Raw genomic sequence first — 22,211 nt, forward strand, 5'->3', positions numbered from 1 at the left:
GAGTTTGTGTGGAATATGTAACAGTGAAACAGGTCCAACTAGTCAGCTGCTCGTCTAACTTTAGTCGCCCTGACAGCATGTACTTGGGAATTATTTCTGATTCCTTGTGCCTGTGTTTCCATGGTAGACGGTGTCAATGCTCCCCATTCAATCCTGCTGTCAGCAGTCACTGTTTCGGCAGACAGAGACCAGTCTCAGCCATGAACAGTGTTAGCAAAATCAGTGAAACCTGCCGCTATCTGGCCTGTCAGAATTCATCGCCCTGACCTTAGGGGAAACCATCTTCCTCCCTGCTTTTCCGACCTCGACAGAGGGCTGAAAGCACATGACTAGCTTTATTTGCCATGTGTGCACCGATGTGTCTGTCAACGACCAACGCAGTCCAGATATGTGCAACTTTCCCCACACTTCCGGCACCAACATAGCGCGCCCAAGGCTCACTAGCCCTAACCCGTATGTCTCTGGAATGTGGGAGGAAACCTACACGACCACGGAGAGAACATACAGACTCCTGACAGACAGCGGCGAGAATTGAACCGGGGTCACTGGTACTGTAAAGTTTTATGCTAATCACTATGTTACCATGTCACCCTATGGATTCCTCTGGCTTCTCTTCTGCTTCTTTTTTTTCCATTGGGCTTACTCCATAAAGTGCAAAGTGTGTATACCGTGCACAACTGAGGTTTGTCTTCTCCAGACAGCCATTAAACAAAGAAAGCCTTGGAAGCCTTTCAAAGAAAAACATCAACACTCCCCATGCGCAAAAAAAAAAGACAAATCACGCAAACGGCAACAGAAACATCAACACTCCCCATGCGCAAAAAAAAACCAAATCACACAAACGGCAACAGAAACATCAACACCCCCCATGCGCAAAAAAAAGACAAATCACGCAAATGGCAACAGATACATCAACACCCCCCATGCGCAGACGGCAACAAGAAAGAAAGAACGAAAACACAGAACATAAAAACACAAGATCGAAAGAGTCCAATTGAACTACAGATCAATCCCTAAACCGCAGACTGAGAACTTTGGTACCATCCTCCAACAGCATTGAGGGAGAGAGAGAGACCATTCAAACGTAGGGACCTTCTTTCACGAGCAGTGAGCAAGAGGCTGGTAGACGGCGCTGAACACTTGCTCACTTGTCTCTCTCGTTCCCTCTGCAGTAGCCCCTCTCTGTTTAAAAAAAAAATGTGAATTGCAGTAATAAGTGTGTATATCAAATTAAATGTATAGTGCTCAAAAGATAGTGGGGTAGTGTGCTAGTGAGGCAGAAAGGGAAGGAGCACTGTACTGTGGTATCATGGTGCTGTAGTGGCTAAGGCAATGCTTTACAGTACCAGTGACCCGGGTTCTACTCCTGCCGCTGTCTGTAAAGAGCCGTGTGGTTTCCTCCCACTATCCAGTCGGTAGGCTAAATGGTGGTTGTAAGTTGTCCCATGGGTTAGGCTAGGATTAAACTGGGGTTGCTGGGTGGCGTGGCCAAGGGCCTATTCCACGCCGTATCTCAATAAATGAAACTTGTTCAGAAAAGCTGTCCCTAAAACGTTGAGTGTGTGCCTTCAGGCTCCTGTACCTCCTCCCTGATGGCAGCAATGAGAAGAGGGCACGTCCCAGGACGCCAGCTTTTTGAGGCATCGCTCCTTGAGGATGTCTCCAGTGATTGGGAGTCTAGTGCCTGTGTGGCGTTGGCAGAGTTTACAACCCTCTGCAGCTTATTCTGATTGTGTGCAGTGGCCCCTCGGTGATGCAGCCGTTCAGAGAGATCGGTGCGTTTGTACCCGAGCTCCGTGCTTCAATCTCCATATAGGTAGCTCCTCTCCTGCAGGTTAGACACTAATAGTTGCTTGGGTTGTGTTCTGGCCACTTGTATAACTTGGAAAAGCAATGCAACAGGCTGATTGTTTGTCTGGCTTGCCGTCCACAATGATGTATTTGTACCTAATCTCCAGTCCCATCAGTGCCTGGCACAGGATGAAAAGCTCGTGCTTCAGTAAGACGTTGATTGCAAGAACAGAGAGGAGGCAAAGTTGCCTCTTCAGATCCTCTGAGCCGACACGGAACGGCCCAGTGTGTGCCTCGAGTCTCCATTCCCCATAGATCCTATCCTGGAATGTATTCAGTAGTTGCACCAGAGCCTCCAGGAAGCTAGCACACTTCTCAGCCTTGACAGAGACCATTAGGAGTTTGAGGAGGTTTGGTACGTAACCAAGGACACTTGGAAATTTCTACAGGTTAACCCCTGGAAGAGCATTCTAACTGGCTGCATCACCATTTAGTATGGAGCTGGGCGGGGGGCGGTGGTGGTGGTGCAAGGGGATCTACTGCACAGGATCGAAGTAAGCTGCAGAGAGTTGTAAACTCAGTCAGCTCCATCATGGGCACCAGCCTCCGTAGTATCCAGGAGCGATGCTTCACAAAGACAGCATCCATCATTAAGGACCCCCATCACCCAGGACATGCCCTCTTCTCATTGCTACCATCAGGGAGGAGGTACAGGAGCTTGAAGACACACACTCAACGATTCAGGAACAGCTTCTTCCCCTCTGCCATCCAATTTCTGAATGGGCATTGAACCCATGAACATGACCTTGTTACCTTTTTACTTCTCTACTCTTTTTTTAATTTGTACTACTTAATTTAACTATTTAATGTATACATTTACTGTAATTAAGTTGTTTTCCCTGTCTATTCATTGAATTGTACTGCTGCCGTAAAGTTCAAATTTCACGATGTGCTGGTGATGTTAAACTTGATTCTGATGGTCTGAACTTTAACCCTAAGCCCCCGACCCTAGCTCCCTGTTCCAGATTCTGCAACCTCAGAATCAGGTTTCTTATCACTGCGTAATATTAAAACAGTTACAAGGAGGAGATGCAGCTAGTCAGAATGCTCTCCACGACACCGAGGGAATGGCTTCTCGTTATCTGTTGTCCACCCCTACTGTCTTAATCAGTGGGGTCGACCCCACGCTCGTCTGAACTCAGCCACCGTCCAAGGAATGTAGCTCAGTTGGATATTAGGTGTGGTTAAAGACTGTGGGGGTGGGGGTTTGGTCAGAGCAACACATGTCAAACCAGGCGTAGCATTGTTGCTGCCTGATCTCGATTTGAGATCACAGCCTGATTTCTGTCGAGTTCCTCCCAAGGTCAGCCCTCAGGCGCAGTGCTTGATGTCTCGTTTCCCGAGCGTTTGCACAGGTCTCCAAGGACCTGGACTAAATCGCGTTATCATGTAGTGGGTGGGAGAGATGTCCATCTGAACAATGAGTAAACACTCATTGTTGCTGTAATTTGTTTCCAGTCCAGTCGTAATTGTGAGGAGCATTTCAACATAGAACAGTGCGGCATGTTGTACCAAGATCAATCTAACCCTCCCCTTCCACATTACCCCTCATTTCTCTACCACCTGTGAGCCCATCTAATGTATCTGCTGCTACCACCACCCCGGCGCTATGTTCCACAGACCCACCACTCTCTGTGTAAAAAGACCTACCTCGGACTTCCCCTCTATTCTTTCCTTGGATCACGTTAAAATTATGGTCCCTCGTATTAGCCAATCCCACCCTGGCGAAGTCTCTGACTGTCCACTAGATCTATGCCTCTTCTCAGGTCACCTCTTATCCTCCTGCACTACAAAGAGAAATGCCCTAGCTCACTCAACCTCTCTTCATAAGACATGCCGTCTAATCCAGGCCGCATCCGGTAAGTCTCCTCCACACCCTTCCTATAATGGAACAACCTGAACGCAACACAATATTCCGAAAGTGGCCTGCCCAGTTTTTGAAGAGTGCAGTAGACATAGATGGATTAGAGAGGTTTAGAGCATGGGTTCCCAACATGGGGTCCACAGACTCCCTCGGTTAATGATGTTGCTTTGTGGCTTTAAAAAAGGTTGGGATCCCCTGGTTTAGAGGGACGTGGGCCAAACGCAGGCAGATGGGACTAGCCCTGATAAACGCCTGGGTCAGCGTGGGCAAGTTGGGCCAAAGGGCTTGTCTCCTCGCTGTATGACGGCACATTCTGACATAGTGCTGTCAATCATCAGGGACCCTGCCACCACCCAGTCCATGCTCTCTTCTCACCTGTACCACCACCTCCATCAGGAAGGAGGTACAGGAGCCTCAGGACTCTCACTACCAGGTTCAGGAACAGTTACTACCCCCTCATCCATCAGGAAGAAAGGTACAAGAGCCTCAGGACTCTCACCACCAGGTTCAGGAACAGTTACTACCCCCTCATCCATCAGGAAGGAGGTACAGAAGCCTCAGGACCCACACCACCAGGTTCAGGAACAGTTATTACCCCTCAAACATCAGGATGTTGAACCAAAGTTGATAACTTCACTCAGCTTCACCTGCCCCATCACTGAACTGATCCCACAACCTGTGGACTCACTTTCAAGGACTCTTCCTGTCAGGTTCTCAATATTTATTGCTTATTTATTGTTATTTTTTTCTTTTTGTATTTGCTCAATTTGTTGTCTTTTTGCGCTGTAGTTGAATGCCCAGGTCAGTAACTTAATTAACCACATGTTACAACAGTGATGCACAGAAGTGCATCTCTGAATGCACAGCATGTCGGACTTTGAAGTGGACGGGCTACAGCAGCAGTGGACTGGTCCGGGTTTCACTCTAATGAAGTGGCCGTGAGTGTGTGTTGGCTTCTTGTGTAATTGTGTTCATCTTCCTTTCGTCCTTCTGTCTTTAAATCCTCCCAGATCTCTGCCTTTCCTCCATAGACAGGAGCAGAATTAGGCCATTCAGCCCATCGAGTCTGCTGGCCATTCCATCATGGCTGATTTATTATCTCTCTCAACCCCATTCTCCTGCCTTCTCCCCGTATCCTTTGACACCCTGACTAAGCAAGAACCTATCAGCCTCTGCTTCAAATATACCCAATGACTTGGCCACCACAGCTGTCTGTGGCATTGAGTTCCACAGAATCATCACCCTCTGGCTAAAGAAATTCCTCACCTCTGTGCTAAAGGGACGGTCTTCTATTCTGAGGCTGTGACCTCTGGTCCCAGACTCTCCCTCTGTTGCAAACATCCTCTCCGTGTCCACTCCTATCCAGGGCTTTCAGTATTCAACAGGTTTCAATCAGATCCAACTCCACCCGCCCCCCCCCCCCCAATTCTTCTAAACTCCAGTGAGCACAGATCTAGAACCATTAAATGTTAACTCTTTCACTCCTGGGATATTTCTTGTCAACCTCCTCTGGACTGTCTCCATTGCCAGTAAGGGTCCAAAGCTGCCTCAGTACTCCAAATGTGGTCTGACCATTGCCTTATAAACCCTCAGCATTACATCAGTGTCTTTATATTCTAATCCTCTGGAAATGAACACCGTCGTTACATTTGCCTGCCTTCCTATCAACTCTACAGACTAGTTAATCATTAGGAAGTCCTCCCTAATCTTTAGAGAGCTCCTTTTCATCTCCAGTTTCTAAATTTGCTCCCCATTTGGAAAACAGCCTACGCCTTTATTCCCACTAACAAGTGTCCTGACCTTGCACTTCCCTGATTATATTCCAGTTGGAATATCTATTGCTCCATCTTAAACTTCGGCTGGATTCTAAACTTTTGGAATCCCCCCCCCCCCAGCTTATCCCGGAGCAAACCCACGAGGTTTATCTTTGCTGACTCCTCACCACATTTGATTTGGCCAATGGTAATGGTGTCATCAGCAAACTTGAACGTGACATTGGAGCTGTGCTTAGCTACACAGTCATAAGTGTAAAGTGGGTAGAGCAGGGGCTCAGCGCACCGCCTTGTGGTGCACCTGTACTGATGGAGATCGTGGAGGAGATATTGTTGCCAGACCGAACCGACTGGGGTCTGCAAGTGAGAAAATCAAGGATCTAATTGCCAAAGGCAGTACTGAGGCCAAGGTCTTGAAGCTTATCCATTAGTTTTGAGGGGGTGATGGTTTTGATTGCCAAGCTGAAGTCAATAAGCCCCCCCACCGTCGAACACATCTATAGGAGATGTTGTAGGAAAGCAGCATCCATCATCAGAGATCCCCAGCACCCAGGCCACGCTCTCTTCTCACTGCTGCCGTCAGATAGAAGGTACAGGAGCCTCAGGACTCGCACCACCAGGTTCAGGAACAGTTACTGCCCCTCGACCATCAGACTCAACAAAAGGGGACAACTACACTCACTTGCCCCGTCATTGAAATGTTCCTATAACCTATGAATTCACTTTCAAGGAGTCTTATCTCATGTTCTTGACATTTATTGTTTATTCTTTATTTCTCTTTCTATTTTCATATTTTGCACACTGGTTGAACGTTGGTGCGGTCTTCCATTGATTCTGTTATGCTTATTAATATATTATGGATTTGTTGAGTATTCCTGCAAGGAATTGAATCTCCTGGTGACAGATATGAAGTTAGATAATAAATTTGTGTTGAACTTTGAGGTATCCTTCCTGGCAGTGGTGGGAATTGAACCCCAATCGGTCATTGCTGGCGTTATAATATGATGGTGCTGCAACACAATGGTTTTGACTGTCTTCACTTCAGCACGCTCTTTTACCTGCCTGCTTGAAAGACTTGCTTTTCAGCTGTTACATGCGTCAGACGGGATAAATGGCTAAAAATATATCGGTACGTGTGGCCTGTTATCACTGCATTGTCTGCAGATCACAGGCTGGCTGAGTTTGATCTATGCTGCCTGTCACAGACAAAGCATTGCCACCTTTATTTAATTAAAAATTAGATCGTTTCCACACATTAATGGCTTAGCCAGGGTTGCCGTAGAATTGTTTTCCTTTCCAAAAGTTTGAGCAGGGCATTAAAACCTCATAAACATGGGAGATCCTGCAGATGCTGGGAATCCTGAGCAACACGCACAAAATGCTGGGGAACTCGGCAGGTCGGGCAACATCCATGGAGAGGAATAAGTATATGGTTATGCACTTTGGCAGAAGAAATAAACGGGCGAACTATTATTTAAATGGAGAGAGAATTCAAAGTTCTGAGATGCAACGGGACTTGGGAGTCCTCGTACAGGATACCCTTAAGGTTAACCTCCAGGTTGAGTCGGTGGTAAAGAAGGCGAATGCAATGTTGGCATTCATTTCCAGAGGAATAGAGTATAGGAGCAGGGATGTGATGTTGAGACTCTATAAGGCGCTGGTGAGACCTCACTTGGAGTACTGTGGGTAGTTTTGGTCTCCTTATTTAAGGAAGGATGTGCTGACGTTGGAGAGGGTACAGAGAAGATTCACTAGAATGATTCTGGGAATGAGAGGGTTAACATATGAGGAATGTTTGTCCGCTCTTGGACTGTATTCCTTGGAGTTTAGAAGAATGAGGGGAGACCTGATAGAAACATTTTGAATGTTGAAAGGCATGGACAGAGTGGATGTGGCAAAGTTGTTTCCCATGATGGGGGGGGGGGGAAGTCTAGTACGAGAGGGCATGACTTAAGGATTGAAGGGCGCCCTTTCAGAACAGAAATGCGAAGAAATTTTTTTAGCCAGAGGGTGGTGAATCTATGGAATTTGTTGCCACAGGCAGCAGTGGAGGCCAAGTCATTGGGTGTATTTAAGACAGAGATTGATAGGTATCTGAGTAGCCCTGGGCATCAAAGGTTATGGTGAGAAGGCGGGGGAGTGGGACTAAATGGGAGAATGGATCAGCTCTCGATAAAATGGCAGAGCAGACTCGATGGGCCGAATGGCTGACTTCTGCTCCTTTGTCTTATGGTCTGTGGTCTTATGGAATAAACAGTCAACATTTTGGCAGAGACCCTTTGTCAAGAGTGGGAAGTTAAAGTAAATTTTATTATCACGTTTGTCACCTGAGCTTCATTTTCTTGTGGGCATACTCAGCAAATCTATCAAATAGTACCTATCACAGGATTGATGAAGACAACAAACTGTGCAAATATAAATAAATAACAATAAATAACGAGAACATGAGATAAAATGAGATCACTGGTTATGGGAACATCTCAATGGATGGGCAAGTGCGTGTGGTTATCTCCTTTTTCGCAAGAGCCTGACGGTTGAAAAGTAGTAACTGTTCTTGAACCTGGTGGTGCGAGTCCTGAGGCTCCTGGACCTTCTACCTGATGGCAGCAGCGAGAAGAGAGCCTGGCCTGGGTGGTGGGGATCTCTGGTGATGGATGCTGCTTTTCTACGGCAGCATTTCATGTAAATGAGCTTAATGGCTGGAAGAGTTTTACCTGTGATGTGCAGGGCAGAAGCCACTACCTTTTGTAGGAAGGGGACAGAAGCCAGAATCAGGTGAGGGGAGGGGGAGAAGCGCCAGCTGGCAGGTGATAGGTGAGGCCAGGTCGCTGGGGGAGGGGGGGATGTAAGAAGCTGGGAGGTGAAGAGCAGGAGGAGGAGGAATCTGATAAGGGAAGAGAGTGGACCATGGGAGAAAGGGAAGGAGGAGGTGAACTGGGGGTGCTAATAGGCAGGTGAAGAGAAGAAGTGGAGGCGGGGGAAGATCCAGAGTGGGTATTGAAGAAGAGGGGAGTAGAGAAAGAAAGACTTGTACGTTGGCTGAATGGTGGAGTTAAAAATTAGTTCTTACCTTGTTCATAGGCTGGGGTAAGGGAGTTTGGAGTTTGCTGTTTTTCTGTGTATAAAAGGTGTGGACATGATCTTTGGATCCCAGATCTGCTCTTTTGTTGTTGAAGGTAAAGATCTGGTGTGAGAGCTCTGTATGACAAATGATTAAAGATTAGCTTTAATTGTCACAAGTACATCAAGCATGTTTGCATTGAAATGCGTTGTTGGGTCAACAACGCATTTCAATGAGGATGTGCCGGGGGCAGCCCGCAAATGTCAACACAGCTTCCCACGACTTACTGAACCCTGCCGAGCGAGTCTTCAGTGCCGTCTACTAGCCTCTGGCTTGCTGCTGTGTGTGTGTGTGTGTGTGTGTGTGTGTGTGTGTGCGATGGCCTCTCTCCTTCCTGCTCTGTGCTCCCAAGGGAAGGTTCTTGCGTTCCCAGTGATCTCTCTCTCTCTCCCTCAATGACGCTGGAGAAAGGTTTAATCAACATGGTTTATGGGCTGTGGATTCTAATTTACATTTATGAAGTGTCCTAGTTTCTGGCTGCTCCCTTTTTTGCATGATTTGTTTTTTTTTTGTTTGAATAGGTTCCACAGGGTTTGCCGCTGTTTCTGGGGAGCAAGAATTTCAGGGCTTTCCAGCTGTCATCAAAGGGAATCGAATGTAAAAGCAAGGAGATAATGCTGAGCCTTTATAAGACACTAGTCAGGCCGCACTTGGGAGTATTGTCAACAGTTTTGGGCCCCGTATCTCAGAAGGGATGTGTTGTCATTGGAGAGAGTCCAGGGGAGGTTCATGAGGATGATTCCAGGAATGGTTAATGTGAGGAGTGTCTGGTAGCTTTGTGCCTGTACTCACTGGAATTTAGAAGAATGTGGAGGGGATCTCATTGAAACCTACTGAATGTTGGAAGGACTAGATAGGGTGGATGTGGAGAGGATGTTTCCTGTGGTGGGGGTATCCAGGGCTCGAGGGCACAGCCTCAGAATTGAGGGGCGACCTTTGAGAACAGATGTAGCGAGGTGCTTTTTGAGCCAGAGAGCGGTAGATCTGTGGGACGCTCTGCCACAGACTGCAGTGGAGGCCAAGCCCGTGGGTATATTTAAAGAGGAAGTTGATTGTTCCCGGACTGTTCGGGACATCAAGGGATGTGGTGAGCAGGCAGGTGTGTGGGGTTGAGTGGGATCCGGGATCAGTCTTGATGAAATGGCGGAGCGGACTCGATGGGCTGAACGGTCTAATTCTGCTCCTATGTCTTATGATCTTATGGGTTGTATACTGCATACATGCTTTGATAATAAATGTACCCGGAATCCTTTGAATCCATTTTGAAGTGTGCGAGGAAACCCACGTGGTCACGAGGAGAAAGTACAAACTCCTTACAGGCAGTATTGCGGAAACCACAATGCCTCATCCCAGCATGTTTCAGTTGGGCCGAAGGGTCTGCCCCTGCACTGTGTTAGCCCTCTGACCCTATAACCTCTTGTCCCATATCGGTTGTAAATGTTTTTATCCTCACTATCCTCTTGGACGCAGGTTACTGTTTGACATCGGGGATTGAGCAACTCTGGAGGGAGTCACAGTCCAGACCCTTGCCTGCTCAGCTGGGGTTCTATAGGGTTCTTTTACCGGTCTTGTGCATTGGCCCTCCAGAGCAGACGGTGATGCAACCAGGTAGAATGCTCTCCACGGTACATGGGTAGAAAGTTTGCTCGGCCTTTTGCTCGGGGCCCGGGTTTTGAAGCTTGTTGTCTTCTGTTGGAATTCTCACATATGTGTCAGGAAACTGCACTGTGGCAGACTGGAAGACTACTGCGGGCAGTCAAAACCGCCCAACGCATCGCCAGCACTGGCCTGCCCACCATTAAGATACGGAAAGGTGCCGGGAAAAGGGTCAGTAACATCATGAAGAGTCCCACCCACTGCGCTCACGGACGGTTTGTCCCACTCCCATCGGGGAGGGGGCTACATAGCGTCCACACCAGGACCACCAGACTCAACAACGGTTCCTCTCCCCGAGCAGGAGGGCTTATCAACACCTCCACCCACTGACCCACCCAGCCACCACTACTTCACCTCGCATTACCAACTCCTGTGCCTAGTGTCACTTTATGGACATACAATCATTCTATGTATGTAAGCTATCTTATGTTTCTTTATTATTATTGTGTATTTTTTTGCACTGCATCAGATCTGAAGAACCAATTATTTCGTTCCTTTACACTTGTGTACTGGGAATGAAACTAAACCATCTCAAATCATGAGATGAAACGCAGGGAAGAGCGTGAAATGTAGATCTGCTCGCGCCGTGTGCTGGTGTGAACCTTCCTGTTCACTGTCCTGTGTTAATGTGACTTGCCGCCGGTCGAGGGAAAGTGGCCCTGTGCAGTTTCCAAGTAAAATTGACTGCCCTGTGCTACGGTAGTAACCAGAGGACACGGGCTGCTGCAGATTCAGGTTATTTTGGTGTGAAATGTGGAGCTGAGGGAATTGTGATGGAGACTGCTGGTTCTAAATGTTCTGTTGGTTGTCACAATTTCAAAGTTCAAAGTAACTTTATCAAAATCCATATATGTCACTATACAGTACTCTGCAAAAGTCTTGGTGGCTGTCTGTCGTGTCCGACGATGACCAGGAAACCTGTACGGGAGAGAAGTTTGTTCGCTGAGCATAGGAGAACGAGGGGGGAAACGCACGCCAAATGCTGGATGAACTCAGCAGGTCAGGCGGAGAGGACTAAACAGTTGACGTTTCAGGTGGAGACCCTTCATCGGGACTGGAGAGGAAGGGGGAAGAGGCCAGAATAAGAAGGTGGGGGAAGGGGAAGGAAGGAAGCTGGCTGGGAGCTGATAGGTGACGGGGAAAGGTAAGTGGCTACAGGAGAAGATAGTGGACTTAGGTGAAAGGGACCCAGTGGGAGATGATAGGCAGGTAAGAAGGGATAAACTGCCAGTGAGGAATAGAAGGGGGGGGCGGGGGGGGAGGAATTTTTTTTACCAGAAGGGGAAATCAATATCCACGCCATCAGGTTGGAGGCTACCCAGATGGAATATAAAGTGTTACTCTTTCACCCTGAGGGTGGCCTTAACTTGGCACGAGAGGAGGCCATGGACTCTCATGTTGGAATAAGTATTAAAATGTTTGGCCACTGGGATGTCCTGCTTGTGGCGGATGATTGCCTTTTAACCATACACATGTATACATATACACTTTACTTTATTGTCGCCAAACAATTGATACTAGAGCGTACAATCATCACAGTGATATTTGATGTACAGCTAAACAAATCAATGTTTCTCAGGTACTGAGGTGTTAATACACTACATGTGTCATATCCCGCACATAAAATAATATTAACAGGTTAAAGAAAGTGTTCCACAGTTGTACAAGTTGACCTAAAGTGCATATATAGGACTTGCTCAGATGGGAACGATGGATGTCATGTACTAGTTGGGGCAGAGAACTTGTATCTTTGTTGTTTGAGTATGACCATAATGGTAAAGAAAGACTGGAACTGATGGTGTGGCCTTGCATAGTCTTGATGGGCTGAATGGACTCATTCTGAGACTACTGTGAGCCTTGTGTTCAGGAGCACACTTCAGGACCTCATTATAACTGCAGGAAAGCCCTGCTGACAAAGGCTCCTGGCCCTGAAATGCTAACTGGTTCTCTCTTCGCGGGCACTGCCTGACCTACTAGGTGTTTCCAGTGTTCGGTTTCTCGTTTGGATTCCGGTTTATTTGGGATGCATTGGGACCAGTACATTTTGGACCAATTACGCGGCTGCCCCAGTTAGCCAAAGTTTCATGGAAATAGTTAAAAGGGTTTAAAGGGGGCTAACTACTGTTTAACTGAGTAACAAATTATGTATTTAAATAAAATACAGAACAAATTAGAACTATCAATACTACAGAACTATAAAACTATAATAGTTCCTGATTGTTATTGATGGAGGAGTTCATTCAGTGTACACTACTGCGTTCTTTTGATTGACTGTCAACGAACGAAATCTGCACAGACACCGAGTGCAGATAATGCACTGCCCTCACTGTCTTCCTGCATGAAGTGGTGTCAAAACCACTGCCTTTAACTCTGCGTCAGTCGGCCCATATGAACAGCACAACTGCTGCTATTTAAAAAAAAACATGCACTCCGAGGACGGTGTGCAGTCTAGTGGCCACACAAGTACACAGGACTGATGCTAGTTAGAACCTGTTTGGCAGCAACCTCCTGTCCCAATTAAGAGACATACTGTCCCAAATAAAAGAAGGGAATCCTGGCTGTCTTAATTTAGTTTTTGTTCTTTAAGAGACGTCCCAAATAAGTGGCCGCTGTGGGTAACTGATGGCCCAATCCACTGTATATGCAGATATTTTAATATTTTTGTTTTCTCACTAACACCATTCTGCCGTCATTTCCTCTTACAATTGCAGCAGTGAGCTTCCCCTTTGCCTGTGTGACACACCCACTCTGTGGTCACAGCCTCATATCCTGCTTGACCTGTTAATCAGTTCTCAGTTCTCAGCAGGTTTGGTGTGGCTTTCTCTGCAGTGACTGAAGCATTTTGGGTGGGAGGGGTGGGGATCCATCTCCACCGAAGGAGGCATCAGGCCTCCTTCCCTCTGCTGTCACCCTAGGTCATGTGGAGCCGTGGGAGCAGGCTGTGGATACCACAGGTCCTGGTTATGTAACCACTGACGCCAGGCAGACAATCTCTGAAGAGTGTTGATCATGGCTGGGGGTCACCCATCTAGTAAAGACACTGCCCAGAAGGCGGCAATGGCAAACCACTTCTGCAGAAGAATTTACCAAGAATAACTATCATTCAGAACAGCTTCTTTCCCTCTGCCGTCCCATTTGTGAATGGTCATTGAACCCTTGAACACTACCTCACTACTTTTTTTTTGCACTAATTTTAATTTAACTATTTTATATATATACGCTGACTGAATTTACAACTCTCTGCAGCTTACTTCCATCCTTTGCACCTTTGCATTAGTTCCCTCCATAGCAGATGGTGATGTAGCCAGTTAGAATGCTCTCCACGGAACATAGAACGTAGAATAGTACAGCACAGTACAAGCCCTTCGGCCCACAATGTTGTGCCGACACTCAAACCCTGCCTCCCATATAACCCCCCACCTTAAATTCCTCCACATACCTGTCTAGTAGTCTCTTAAATTTCACAAGTGTATCTGCCTCCACCACTGACTCAGGCAGTGCATTCCACACACCAACCACTCTCTGAGTAAAAAACCTTCCTCTAATATCCCCCTTGAACTTCCCACCCCTTACCTTAAAGTCATGTCCTCTTGTACTGAGCAGTGGTGTCCTGGGGAAGAGGCGCTGGCTATCCACTCTATCTATTCCTCTTATTATCTTGTACACCTCTATCATGTCTCCTCTCATCCTCCTTCTCTCCAAAGAGTAAAACCCTAGCTCCCTTAATCTCTGATCATAATGCATACTCTCTAAACCAGGCAGAATCCTGGTAAATCTCCTCTGTACCCTTTCCAATGCTTCCACATCCTTCCTATAGTGAGGCAACCAGAACTGGACACAGTACTCCATCTATAGAAGTTTGTGAGCCTCTTTGGTAACAAACCAAATCTCCTTAAACTCCTCTTGAAATAACAGCCACTGTCTTGTCGTCTTTGTAGCTGAATCAATATGTTGCGGCGAGGTTAGGTCAGGAATTTGAAATTGCTCAGTCTCTCTGCTTCCGATCCCTCATCTTACCCTTTCTGAAGTCCAGAATCAGCACTTTGGTCTTACTGGTGGTGAGTGAGAGGTTGTTTCTGCGATACCACTCCATGAGCTGGTATATCTCGCTCCTTTACGTCCTCTCGTCACCACCTGAGATTCTGCCAACAATGGTTCATCAGCAAACCTCTCCTGAAAGCTCACGCCCTCTCATCCAGGCAGCAACCTGGTGAACCTCTGGTTTTTAATGTTCCAGTTCATTCATTCTGTGCCGTGTCATACAATGTAGGCAATCGTGGTCTTTCCATGACTGTTAATATCACTGGCATACGTCATGAAATTCATTGTTTTGTGGCAGTACACTGCAATACATCATAATAAAAACCAAATTACAGGAAATAACTATTAAGGACCCCCACCACCCAGGAAATGCCTCTTTATTGCTGCCATTAGGGTGGAGGTACAGAAGCCTGAAGACGCACACTCAACGATTCAAGAACAGTTTCTTCCCCTCTGCCATCCGATTTCTGAATATTAGATTAGATTAGATTATGAGGACACTCAGTCCTCGTTTATTGTCATTTAGAAATGCATGCACGCATTAAGAAATGATACAATGTTCCTCCAGAGTGATACCACAAAAAAAAAACAAGACAAACCAAAGACTAACACTGACAAGATCACATAATTATAACATATAGTTACAGCAGTGCAAAGTAGTACCATAATCTGATAAAGAACAGACCATGGGAATGGTTAAAAAAAAAGTCTCAAAGTTCCGATTGACTCCCGATAGTCCCCGATAGCAGGCGGCAGAAGGGAGAAACTCTCTCTGCCATAAACCTCCAGGCACCGACAACTGGACAAATCGACATTGAACCCATGGACACGATCTCATGACTCTTTTTTATTTCTGCTCTGTTTATTTAATTTTGCTGTTTGTTATATATACACTTACTGTAATTCAGGTTTTTTTCTATTATCTATTGCATGGGACTGTTTCCACCAGGACAACAAATTTCATGATGACTTAGTTAATTTAACAATAATGCTGGTGAGATTAAACCATTCTGATTCTGATACCAACACACATCAAAGTTGCTGGTGAACGCAGCAGGCCAGGCAGCATCTCTAGGAAGAAGGGTCTCGGCCCGAAATGTCGACTGTTCCTCTTCCTACAGATGCTGCCTGGCCTGCTGTGTTCACCAGCAACTTTGATGTGTGTTGCTTGAATTTCCAGCATCTGCAGAATTCCTGTTGATTCTGATAACCTTGGCTTGTTTTCTCTGGAGCGCCAGAGGCTGAGGGGAGATCTGATAGAGGTCAGTACGATTTTGAGAGGCATGGAGGCATTGGTGAGATGCGTAGATGGGGTAGACAGCTGGTAACTTTTCCCAAACTGGAAATGTTGAATTCTCCAGCGAGCATGGGGTTGGGGGGGGGGGGTAAGGTCAAAGGAGATGTGTGCGGCAAGGTTTTTGCAAGGCGAGTGGTGGAGACAGATACGATAGAGGCTTTAAGGGAGGCACATGAGTGTGCAGGGAATGGACAGATATGGACATTGTGGAGGCAGAAAAATTAGTTTAATTGGGAGTCATTAGATTAGTAATTTCAGCTCGACATCCTCAGAGTCAGGTTTATCAATGATAACTGGTATACCTATCAGCCTAATTCTGCTCCTATATCTTTTTTATATATACACACATGCCATTTGGCCCATCGAGTCTGCTCTGCCATTTCATCATGGCTGATCCATTTTCCCCCGGTATCCCTTCATGCCCTGACCAATCAAGAACCTGTCAACCTCTGCCTTAAATAGACCCCATGACTTGGCCTCCACTGCTGCCCGTGGCAACCAATTCTGCAGATTCACCACCCTCTGGCTAAAGAAATTTCTCCTCATCTCTATTGAAACCTTTCACCGTTCAATAGAGTTCGCCCCCCTCCACCATTCTTCAGATTTTCAGTGAGTACAGGTATGAATATTAAATAGTTAAATCAGTGCAAAAAAAGTAGTGAGGCAGTGTTCATGGGTTCAATGTCCATTCAGAAATTGGGTGACTGAAGGGAAGAAGCTGTTCCTGAATCGTGTGTGTGTGTCTCTCTTCACACTCTTTCCTGATGGTGGCAATGAGAAGAGGCCCTGGGTGCTGCCTTTCTGAGGCATCGCTCCTTGAAGATGTCCTGGATACTACGGAGGCCGGTGCCCATGATGGAGCTGACTGAGTTTACAACTCTCTGCAGCTTATTTCCATCCTGTGCAGTAGCCGCCCCCTCGTACCAGACGGTGATGCAGCCAGTTAGAATGCAGTATGCTCTCCTCGAGACATCTGTACAAATCTGCGAGTGTCTTTGGTGACGTAATAAATCTCCTGAAACTGCCAATGAAATACATGCACTGTCGTGCCTCCTTTGTAGCTGCATCAATATGTTGGCCCCAGGATAGATCCTTGCAGATATTGACACCCAGAATGCTCACTCATTCCACTTCTGATCCCTCGATAATAGGTGTGCATGTTCCCTCAATCAGTTCTTTGGTCCGTGATGCAGTGCGAAGTTGTTGCCGGGCCTGTGCCTGTGCTGAACTGTTGTGTGTTCTGAACACTACTGCAGATACTCTGTGGAACGTGCAGCATCTGAGGAAGCAGAAGCGCTGTTGGCGTTTCAGACGGTGGCTTTCACTCTCCACCAGTGAAGCCCGAGTTGCAGAATATTTACAATGAACGTCGCTCTAGGCCGGAAACGTTGACTGTCTGTTCCCCTCCGTACGCGCTGCCTGACCTGCTGAGCTCCTCTCGTATTTTGTGTCTGTGTGTCTGCATTGCTCTAGATGTCCAGCATCTGCAGAATCTCTTGTATTGCTCTGCCATGTCTATGTGTGTAGGCTGCTGGCACTGAATGTGTTAACTCCACAGGTACTTCCCTTTCCCTGAAAGTTCCCCTTGAGCTGATCTCATCGTGCAGGTCTACGTTCGATTTTTTTTCCCTCTTCTTGTGAAATTTGGCACTTCCTGACTCTACCTTCCTACAACCTGGACGCCTCTGCATTGCGGTGCCCCAAGCACACCGGAGTGATCTCCCCCACCTCAGCAGTGCTAGGCTTGTCTGCGAGAGCTTCCAGGCCTCCAGGCCGGCGCGACGTCAAGGTCGACTCCCGGCTTCTGATGAGGGTGGGGTGATCTCTGAGTAACCCGATCCTCTCGCTGGCCCGGAACAGAAGCTTAGTGCTAGTCGGACTGCCGTTTGCTTCTCCCCCACCATTCCCCAAGGACGTTAAGATGTTGCCGTGAGAGGGCTGCGGAGCAGGGAGGGGAAGCAAGGTGCCGTTGGGGTGGAGTCACTCTACACCGGCCGGATTCCCATGTTCCACCTCCGTCAGTGACCATTTACCTGGCTGCTTTGCAAGGAGACTGTGTCCTAACATCCGACGAGAGGGAATCTGAGTGAGCAGCGATGAAGGTAGGTCCCGCTGGGTCTCGCTCCTCTCCTCCGCCTACGGGTCTCTCCGGCACGACTCATCCTCGAGAAGGAAGCGAGGCGCTCGGCAAGGCCATTCATCTTTTCGTCTGGCACTCCCATGCTCAGTTATTGCCAGAAGCCTGATGTGGTCGTGCCATTTGACCACGGGGAGGGGTCGTTGTGCTGTGCCCACCCTCTTCCACTGCTTCAGTCTTGTCCCCAGCTCAAATCTTCCTGTGATGTTACCCTATCCTCTCCCCCTTCAACCCCCCTTCCTCCTTCCCTCTCTCCCTCCTAACCCCATTCCTCACCCCTACCCCTCCCCACAACCTCCACCACCCTCTTTCCCCTCCCTCAACCCGGTCCTCCTCTTCCCCCTCCTCCCTCCCAGTCCTCCTCTTCCCCCTCCCCTTCCCAGTCCTCCCCTTCCCAGTCCTCCCCTTCCCAGTCCTCCTCTTCCCAGTCCTCCTCTTCTCCTCTTCCCAGTCCTCCTCTTCTCCTCTTCCCCTCCTCCCTCCCAGTCCTCCTCTTCTCCTCTTCTCCTCTTCCCCTCCTCCCTCCCAGTCCTCCTCTTCTCCTCTTCCCCCTCCTCCCCAGTCCTCCCCTTCCCCTCCACCCTCCCAGTCCTCCTCTTCTCCTCTTCCCCCTCCTCCCTCCCAGTCCTCCTCTTCCCCTCCTCCCTCCCAGTCCTCCTCTTCTCCTCTTCCCCTCCTTCCTCCCAGTCCTCCTCTTCTCCTCTTCCCCTCCTCCCTTCCCAGTCCTCCTCTTCTCCTCTTCCCCTCCTCCCTTCCCAGTCCTCCTCTTCTCCTCTTCCCCTTCCCAGTCCTCCTCTTCTCCTCTTCCCCTCCTTCCTCCCAGTCCTCCTCTTCTCCTCTTCCCCTCCTCCCTCCCAGTCCTCCTCTTCTCCTCTTCCTCCTCCTCCCCAGTCCTCCCCTTCCCCTCCTCCCTTCCCAGTCCTCCTCTTCTCCTCTTCCCCTCCTCCCTCCCAGTCCTCCTCTTCTCCTCTTCCCCCTCCTCCCCCAGCCCTCCTCTTCCCCCTCCTCCCCCAGCCCTCCTCTTCCCCCTCCTCCCCCAGCCCTCCTCTTCCCCCTCCTCCCTCCCAGTCCTCCTCTTCTCCTCTTCCCCCTCCTCCCCCAGCCCTCCTCTTCCCCCTCCTCCCTCCCAGTCCTCCTCTTCTCCTCTTCCCCCTCCTCCCCCAGTCCTTCTCTTCCCCCTCCTCCCCCAGTCCTTCTCTTCCCCCTCCTCCCCCAGTCCTTCTCTTCCCCCTCCTCCCCCAGTCCTTCTCTTCCCCCTCCTCCCCAGTCCTCCTCTTTCCCCTCCTCCCTCCCAGTCCTCCTCTTTCCCCTCCTCCCTCCCAGTCCTCCTCTTTCCCCTCCTCCCTCCCAGTCCTCCTCTTTCCCCTCCTCCCTCCCAGTCCTCCTCTTCCCCCTCCTCCCCAGTCCTCCTCTTTCCCCTCCTCCCTCCCAGTCCTCCTCTTTCCCCTCCTCCCTCCCAGTCCTCCTCTTTCCCCTCCTCCCTCCCAGTCCTCCTCTTTCCCCTCTCCCACCCGGTCCTCCTCTTCTCCCTCCTCCCCCACCTGGTCCTCCTCTCTCTTACCCCCCACCCCCCACCTGGTCCTCTTCTCTCCCCCCACCACCTAGTCCTCCTCTTCCCCACCCCCCAACCCGGTCCTCCTCTCTTCCCCCACCATCCAGTCCTCCTCTCTCCCCCAGTCCCACTCAGTCCTCCTCTTCTGCCTTCTCCCGTATCCCTTCTTGCCCTGACTAATCAAGAACTTATCCCCCCCCCACCCCCCTGGCTTTAAATCTACCCGGTTATTTGGCCTCTGCTGCTGCCTGTGCCAACGGATCCCATAGATTCACCGCTCCAGTCTGGCTAAAGAAGTCTCCTCATCTCCGTTCTGTAAGGATGCCCCTCTGTTCTGAGGCACTGTCCACCGTCCCACCACAGGAAACACCCGCTGTCTGGAGGCCTTTCACCACTCAATGGGTCGCATGTGAGGCGCACAGCTCGCTGTCCGAGCAATGCGGCCGCAGTGGAGGCAGGGTCTTCCCTTGTCTCAGCCCAAGGAAAGCCGCTGTCACCCAGCCTGGCAGCCCTCATGCTGGTGCTGGCGTCAGGGGACTCGAGCATTCGGTCCTTCAGTCCTGGCTTAAAGGCAGCGTGATGGTGTAGCAGTGAGCGTTGTACCTTGTAGCGCCAGGATCCCGGGTTTATTTCCCGCTGCTGTCTGTGTGGAACGTGTCCGTGCGGGACCCCTCCCACACTCCAAAGACCTAGGGGTTAGGGTCAGGGTTAGTGCTATGTTGATGCCGCAAGCTGAGCGACACTTTCGGGCTGCCCAGCGCGCGTCCTCAGACTGTGCTGGTTGTCGGCGCAGTGCGTTTCACTGTACATGTGACACGTGAGTTCTGCGAGCGGGAACCAGTACTGCTCCCCTATAGTCCTTGTCTGCCCCGAAGGTCCTGCCACGCTCCGTAGAGATGCATGGCCCTCCGTAGATCAGGGTCCACGTTGAAACGCAAGCCTGGGCAGTGCGATATGGAGAGCAAGCTCATAGCAGGCTCCCCTTCTTCTGTCTCCCTCTGAATCCAAAGGAGCGGCCAAAACCGATGGCATCATAGTCGGCGTTGAACTCAGCTTAAGGACTCCAGCTCCGGATTTTTCCCTCGGGGTTTAATCCCAAAGAGTTCCCCACAAGTGCGTATAGCCCCAAGGCAGCGGAGGTTTGAGATCGGAGTTTTCCTTCTCCTTAGCCAAGCACAGCTGTCGAGCCCCGTCTGTCCGAAGCGACTGGTTTTAAGGTGCCAGTAACCCGCCTTTTCCCCTTCTCCTGTCAGTGGAAACAGTTCCGCTGGGCTTAGTAGCTAAGCCACGCTTGGAAGCTTGGTTGTCAGAGGCTATTTGAGACGCGCGCCAGTGGGAGCTCGTCCCCACTACACCCTCGGCTATGATCATCTTACAGAGCCTCTGTATAGTTAACAGTGGAAGAAAAGGGAGTCCCCGGCCCAAGGACGTCTGTGAGTGTGTGTGTTGTCAAGCACCAGGCAAGGGTAGACTGCTGCTGTAGCTGAGCAGTTTGTCAATCGACACTGCATTCCGAAGGACAATCGGAAGTGCAGAAGTCGAGGCCTACTGCCAGTCGCCCTGGGATTGTGAGTCTTTGCGGTGGGGGATGTGTGAAGGCCTGATGCCTGCTCGTGCACAAATCCACTGGAGGTGGGGGGTTGGGGGGGGTGGTGAGGTCTGTCTGGGGTTGGAGGTTTGTCTTGTGTGTGGGCGGGAGGGAGGGACGGGGCTTGCTTTGCTCGTCCCTAGCGCCGCGGGCTGCCCCCGGCGCCCCCTGAGGTGGTGGTTGTTAACGCGAGCAGCGCACGCCACTATGTCTGGATGTACGTGTGATGGGTAAATCTCGATCTGGATAACCCGCGGAGGCTCGTTCCATGCATTCCAGTGTGAGACAGGCCAGGGCTAGTGCCAGTGAAGGGTTAGAGATAACAGTGTGTGTTTGTGTGTAAACCTGAGGATTACATCTTCCTTTCTCACTTTTATCTAGTTTCAGAATGTGTAATTGTCCGTCTTGAGTCTGGGGGAACAGGGCCTTGTAAAACGTCAGTACAGAATACCCAGCGTTAAGAGCTTCATTTTTGCCTTGTATGTTTCCGGGTTCACTAGCTAAACAGGATACGAATAACTACCAGGAGGGTCACCAGGGTCTCCCTCCCCTCTACTTGTGACGTTTACCGGGAGTGTTGTACACGAAGGGCTGGAAGCATTGTTGAGGATCCCCACCACCCATCCCACAATCTCTCTGACTCACTACCGTCAGGAAGGAGGTACGGGAGCACCAGGACTGGGTCTGGGTACACCCAGGCGGTGACGCTAACAAATACCCTGCCACCACCGAGGTCTCGTCACCAGGACTGCGAACTCTTGCCGTTTACCTGTGCTGCACGCTGCAAGCATTTTCAATCGTATCTTATTAACTTATTTGCGGTAGTACTTCGTCTTGTGTGTTGTGTGTGATGGTACGTTTTGTGGGTGCACCGTGGTCCGGAGGAACATGGTTCCGTTCGGTTGTATATGTGCACAGTCAGATGCGGGTAAACTTGAACTGATGAGAGCCTCCCCCCGCCCCGCACCCGCCATCAAAGGAAGCACAGCAGCACCTCTACCCTTACTGGTTTGTGTAGATTTGCACGTTACCAAAAACCTCTGATGAACTTCTGTAGGTGGACAGTGGAGAGTATCCTGACTGGTTGCATCTCGGCTTGGTTCGGAAACACCAACGCCCGGGAATGCGAATGTGGTGTGTACAGCCCAGTCCGTCACAGGCAAAGCCCCCCACCCTCCCCACCTCTGAGCACATTTACACAGAGCATCGCCACAGGAAAGCAGCATCCATCATTAAGGACTCCAACCACCCAGAACAAGCTCTCTTCTCACTGCTGCCATTGGGAAGGAGCTATTGAAGCTTCAGGACCCATGCCACTGGGTTCAGGAACAG

The 22,211-nt window shown here is 49.5% G+C and overlaps 1 protein-coding gene across 6 annotated transcripts in view; it reads left to right on the forward strand.

Annotated features, from left to right (window-relative positions):
• mark2b (MAP/microtubule affinity-regulating kinase 2b) overlaps window positions 1-22,211 on the forward strand; it is a 167,930-nt gene that overhangs the window by 65,369 nt on the left and 80,350 nt on the right. Inside the window, exon 1 of one of the 6 annotated variants that reach the window (XM_063036472.1) lies at window positions 17,257-17,704. The exons of the other annotated variants lie outside the window; for them this stretch is intronic. Coding sequence (XP_062892542.1) covers window positions 17,699-17,704 — 6 coding nt within the window. The 5' untranslated portion in view covers window positions 17,257-17,698. Of the gene's footprint in view, window positions 1-17,256; window positions 17,705-22,211 lie in introns of those variants that run through there. 6 annotated transcript variants of the gene reach the window in all.

This window comes from Mobula hypostoma, chromosome 30, assembly GCF_963921235.1.
Source record: "Mobula hypostoma chromosome 30, sMobHyp1.1, whole genome shotgun sequence".
NCBI classification, from domain to species: domain Eukaryota; kingdom Metazoa; phylum Chordata; class Chondrichthyes; order Myliobatiformes; family Myliobatidae; genus Mobula; species Mobula hypostoma.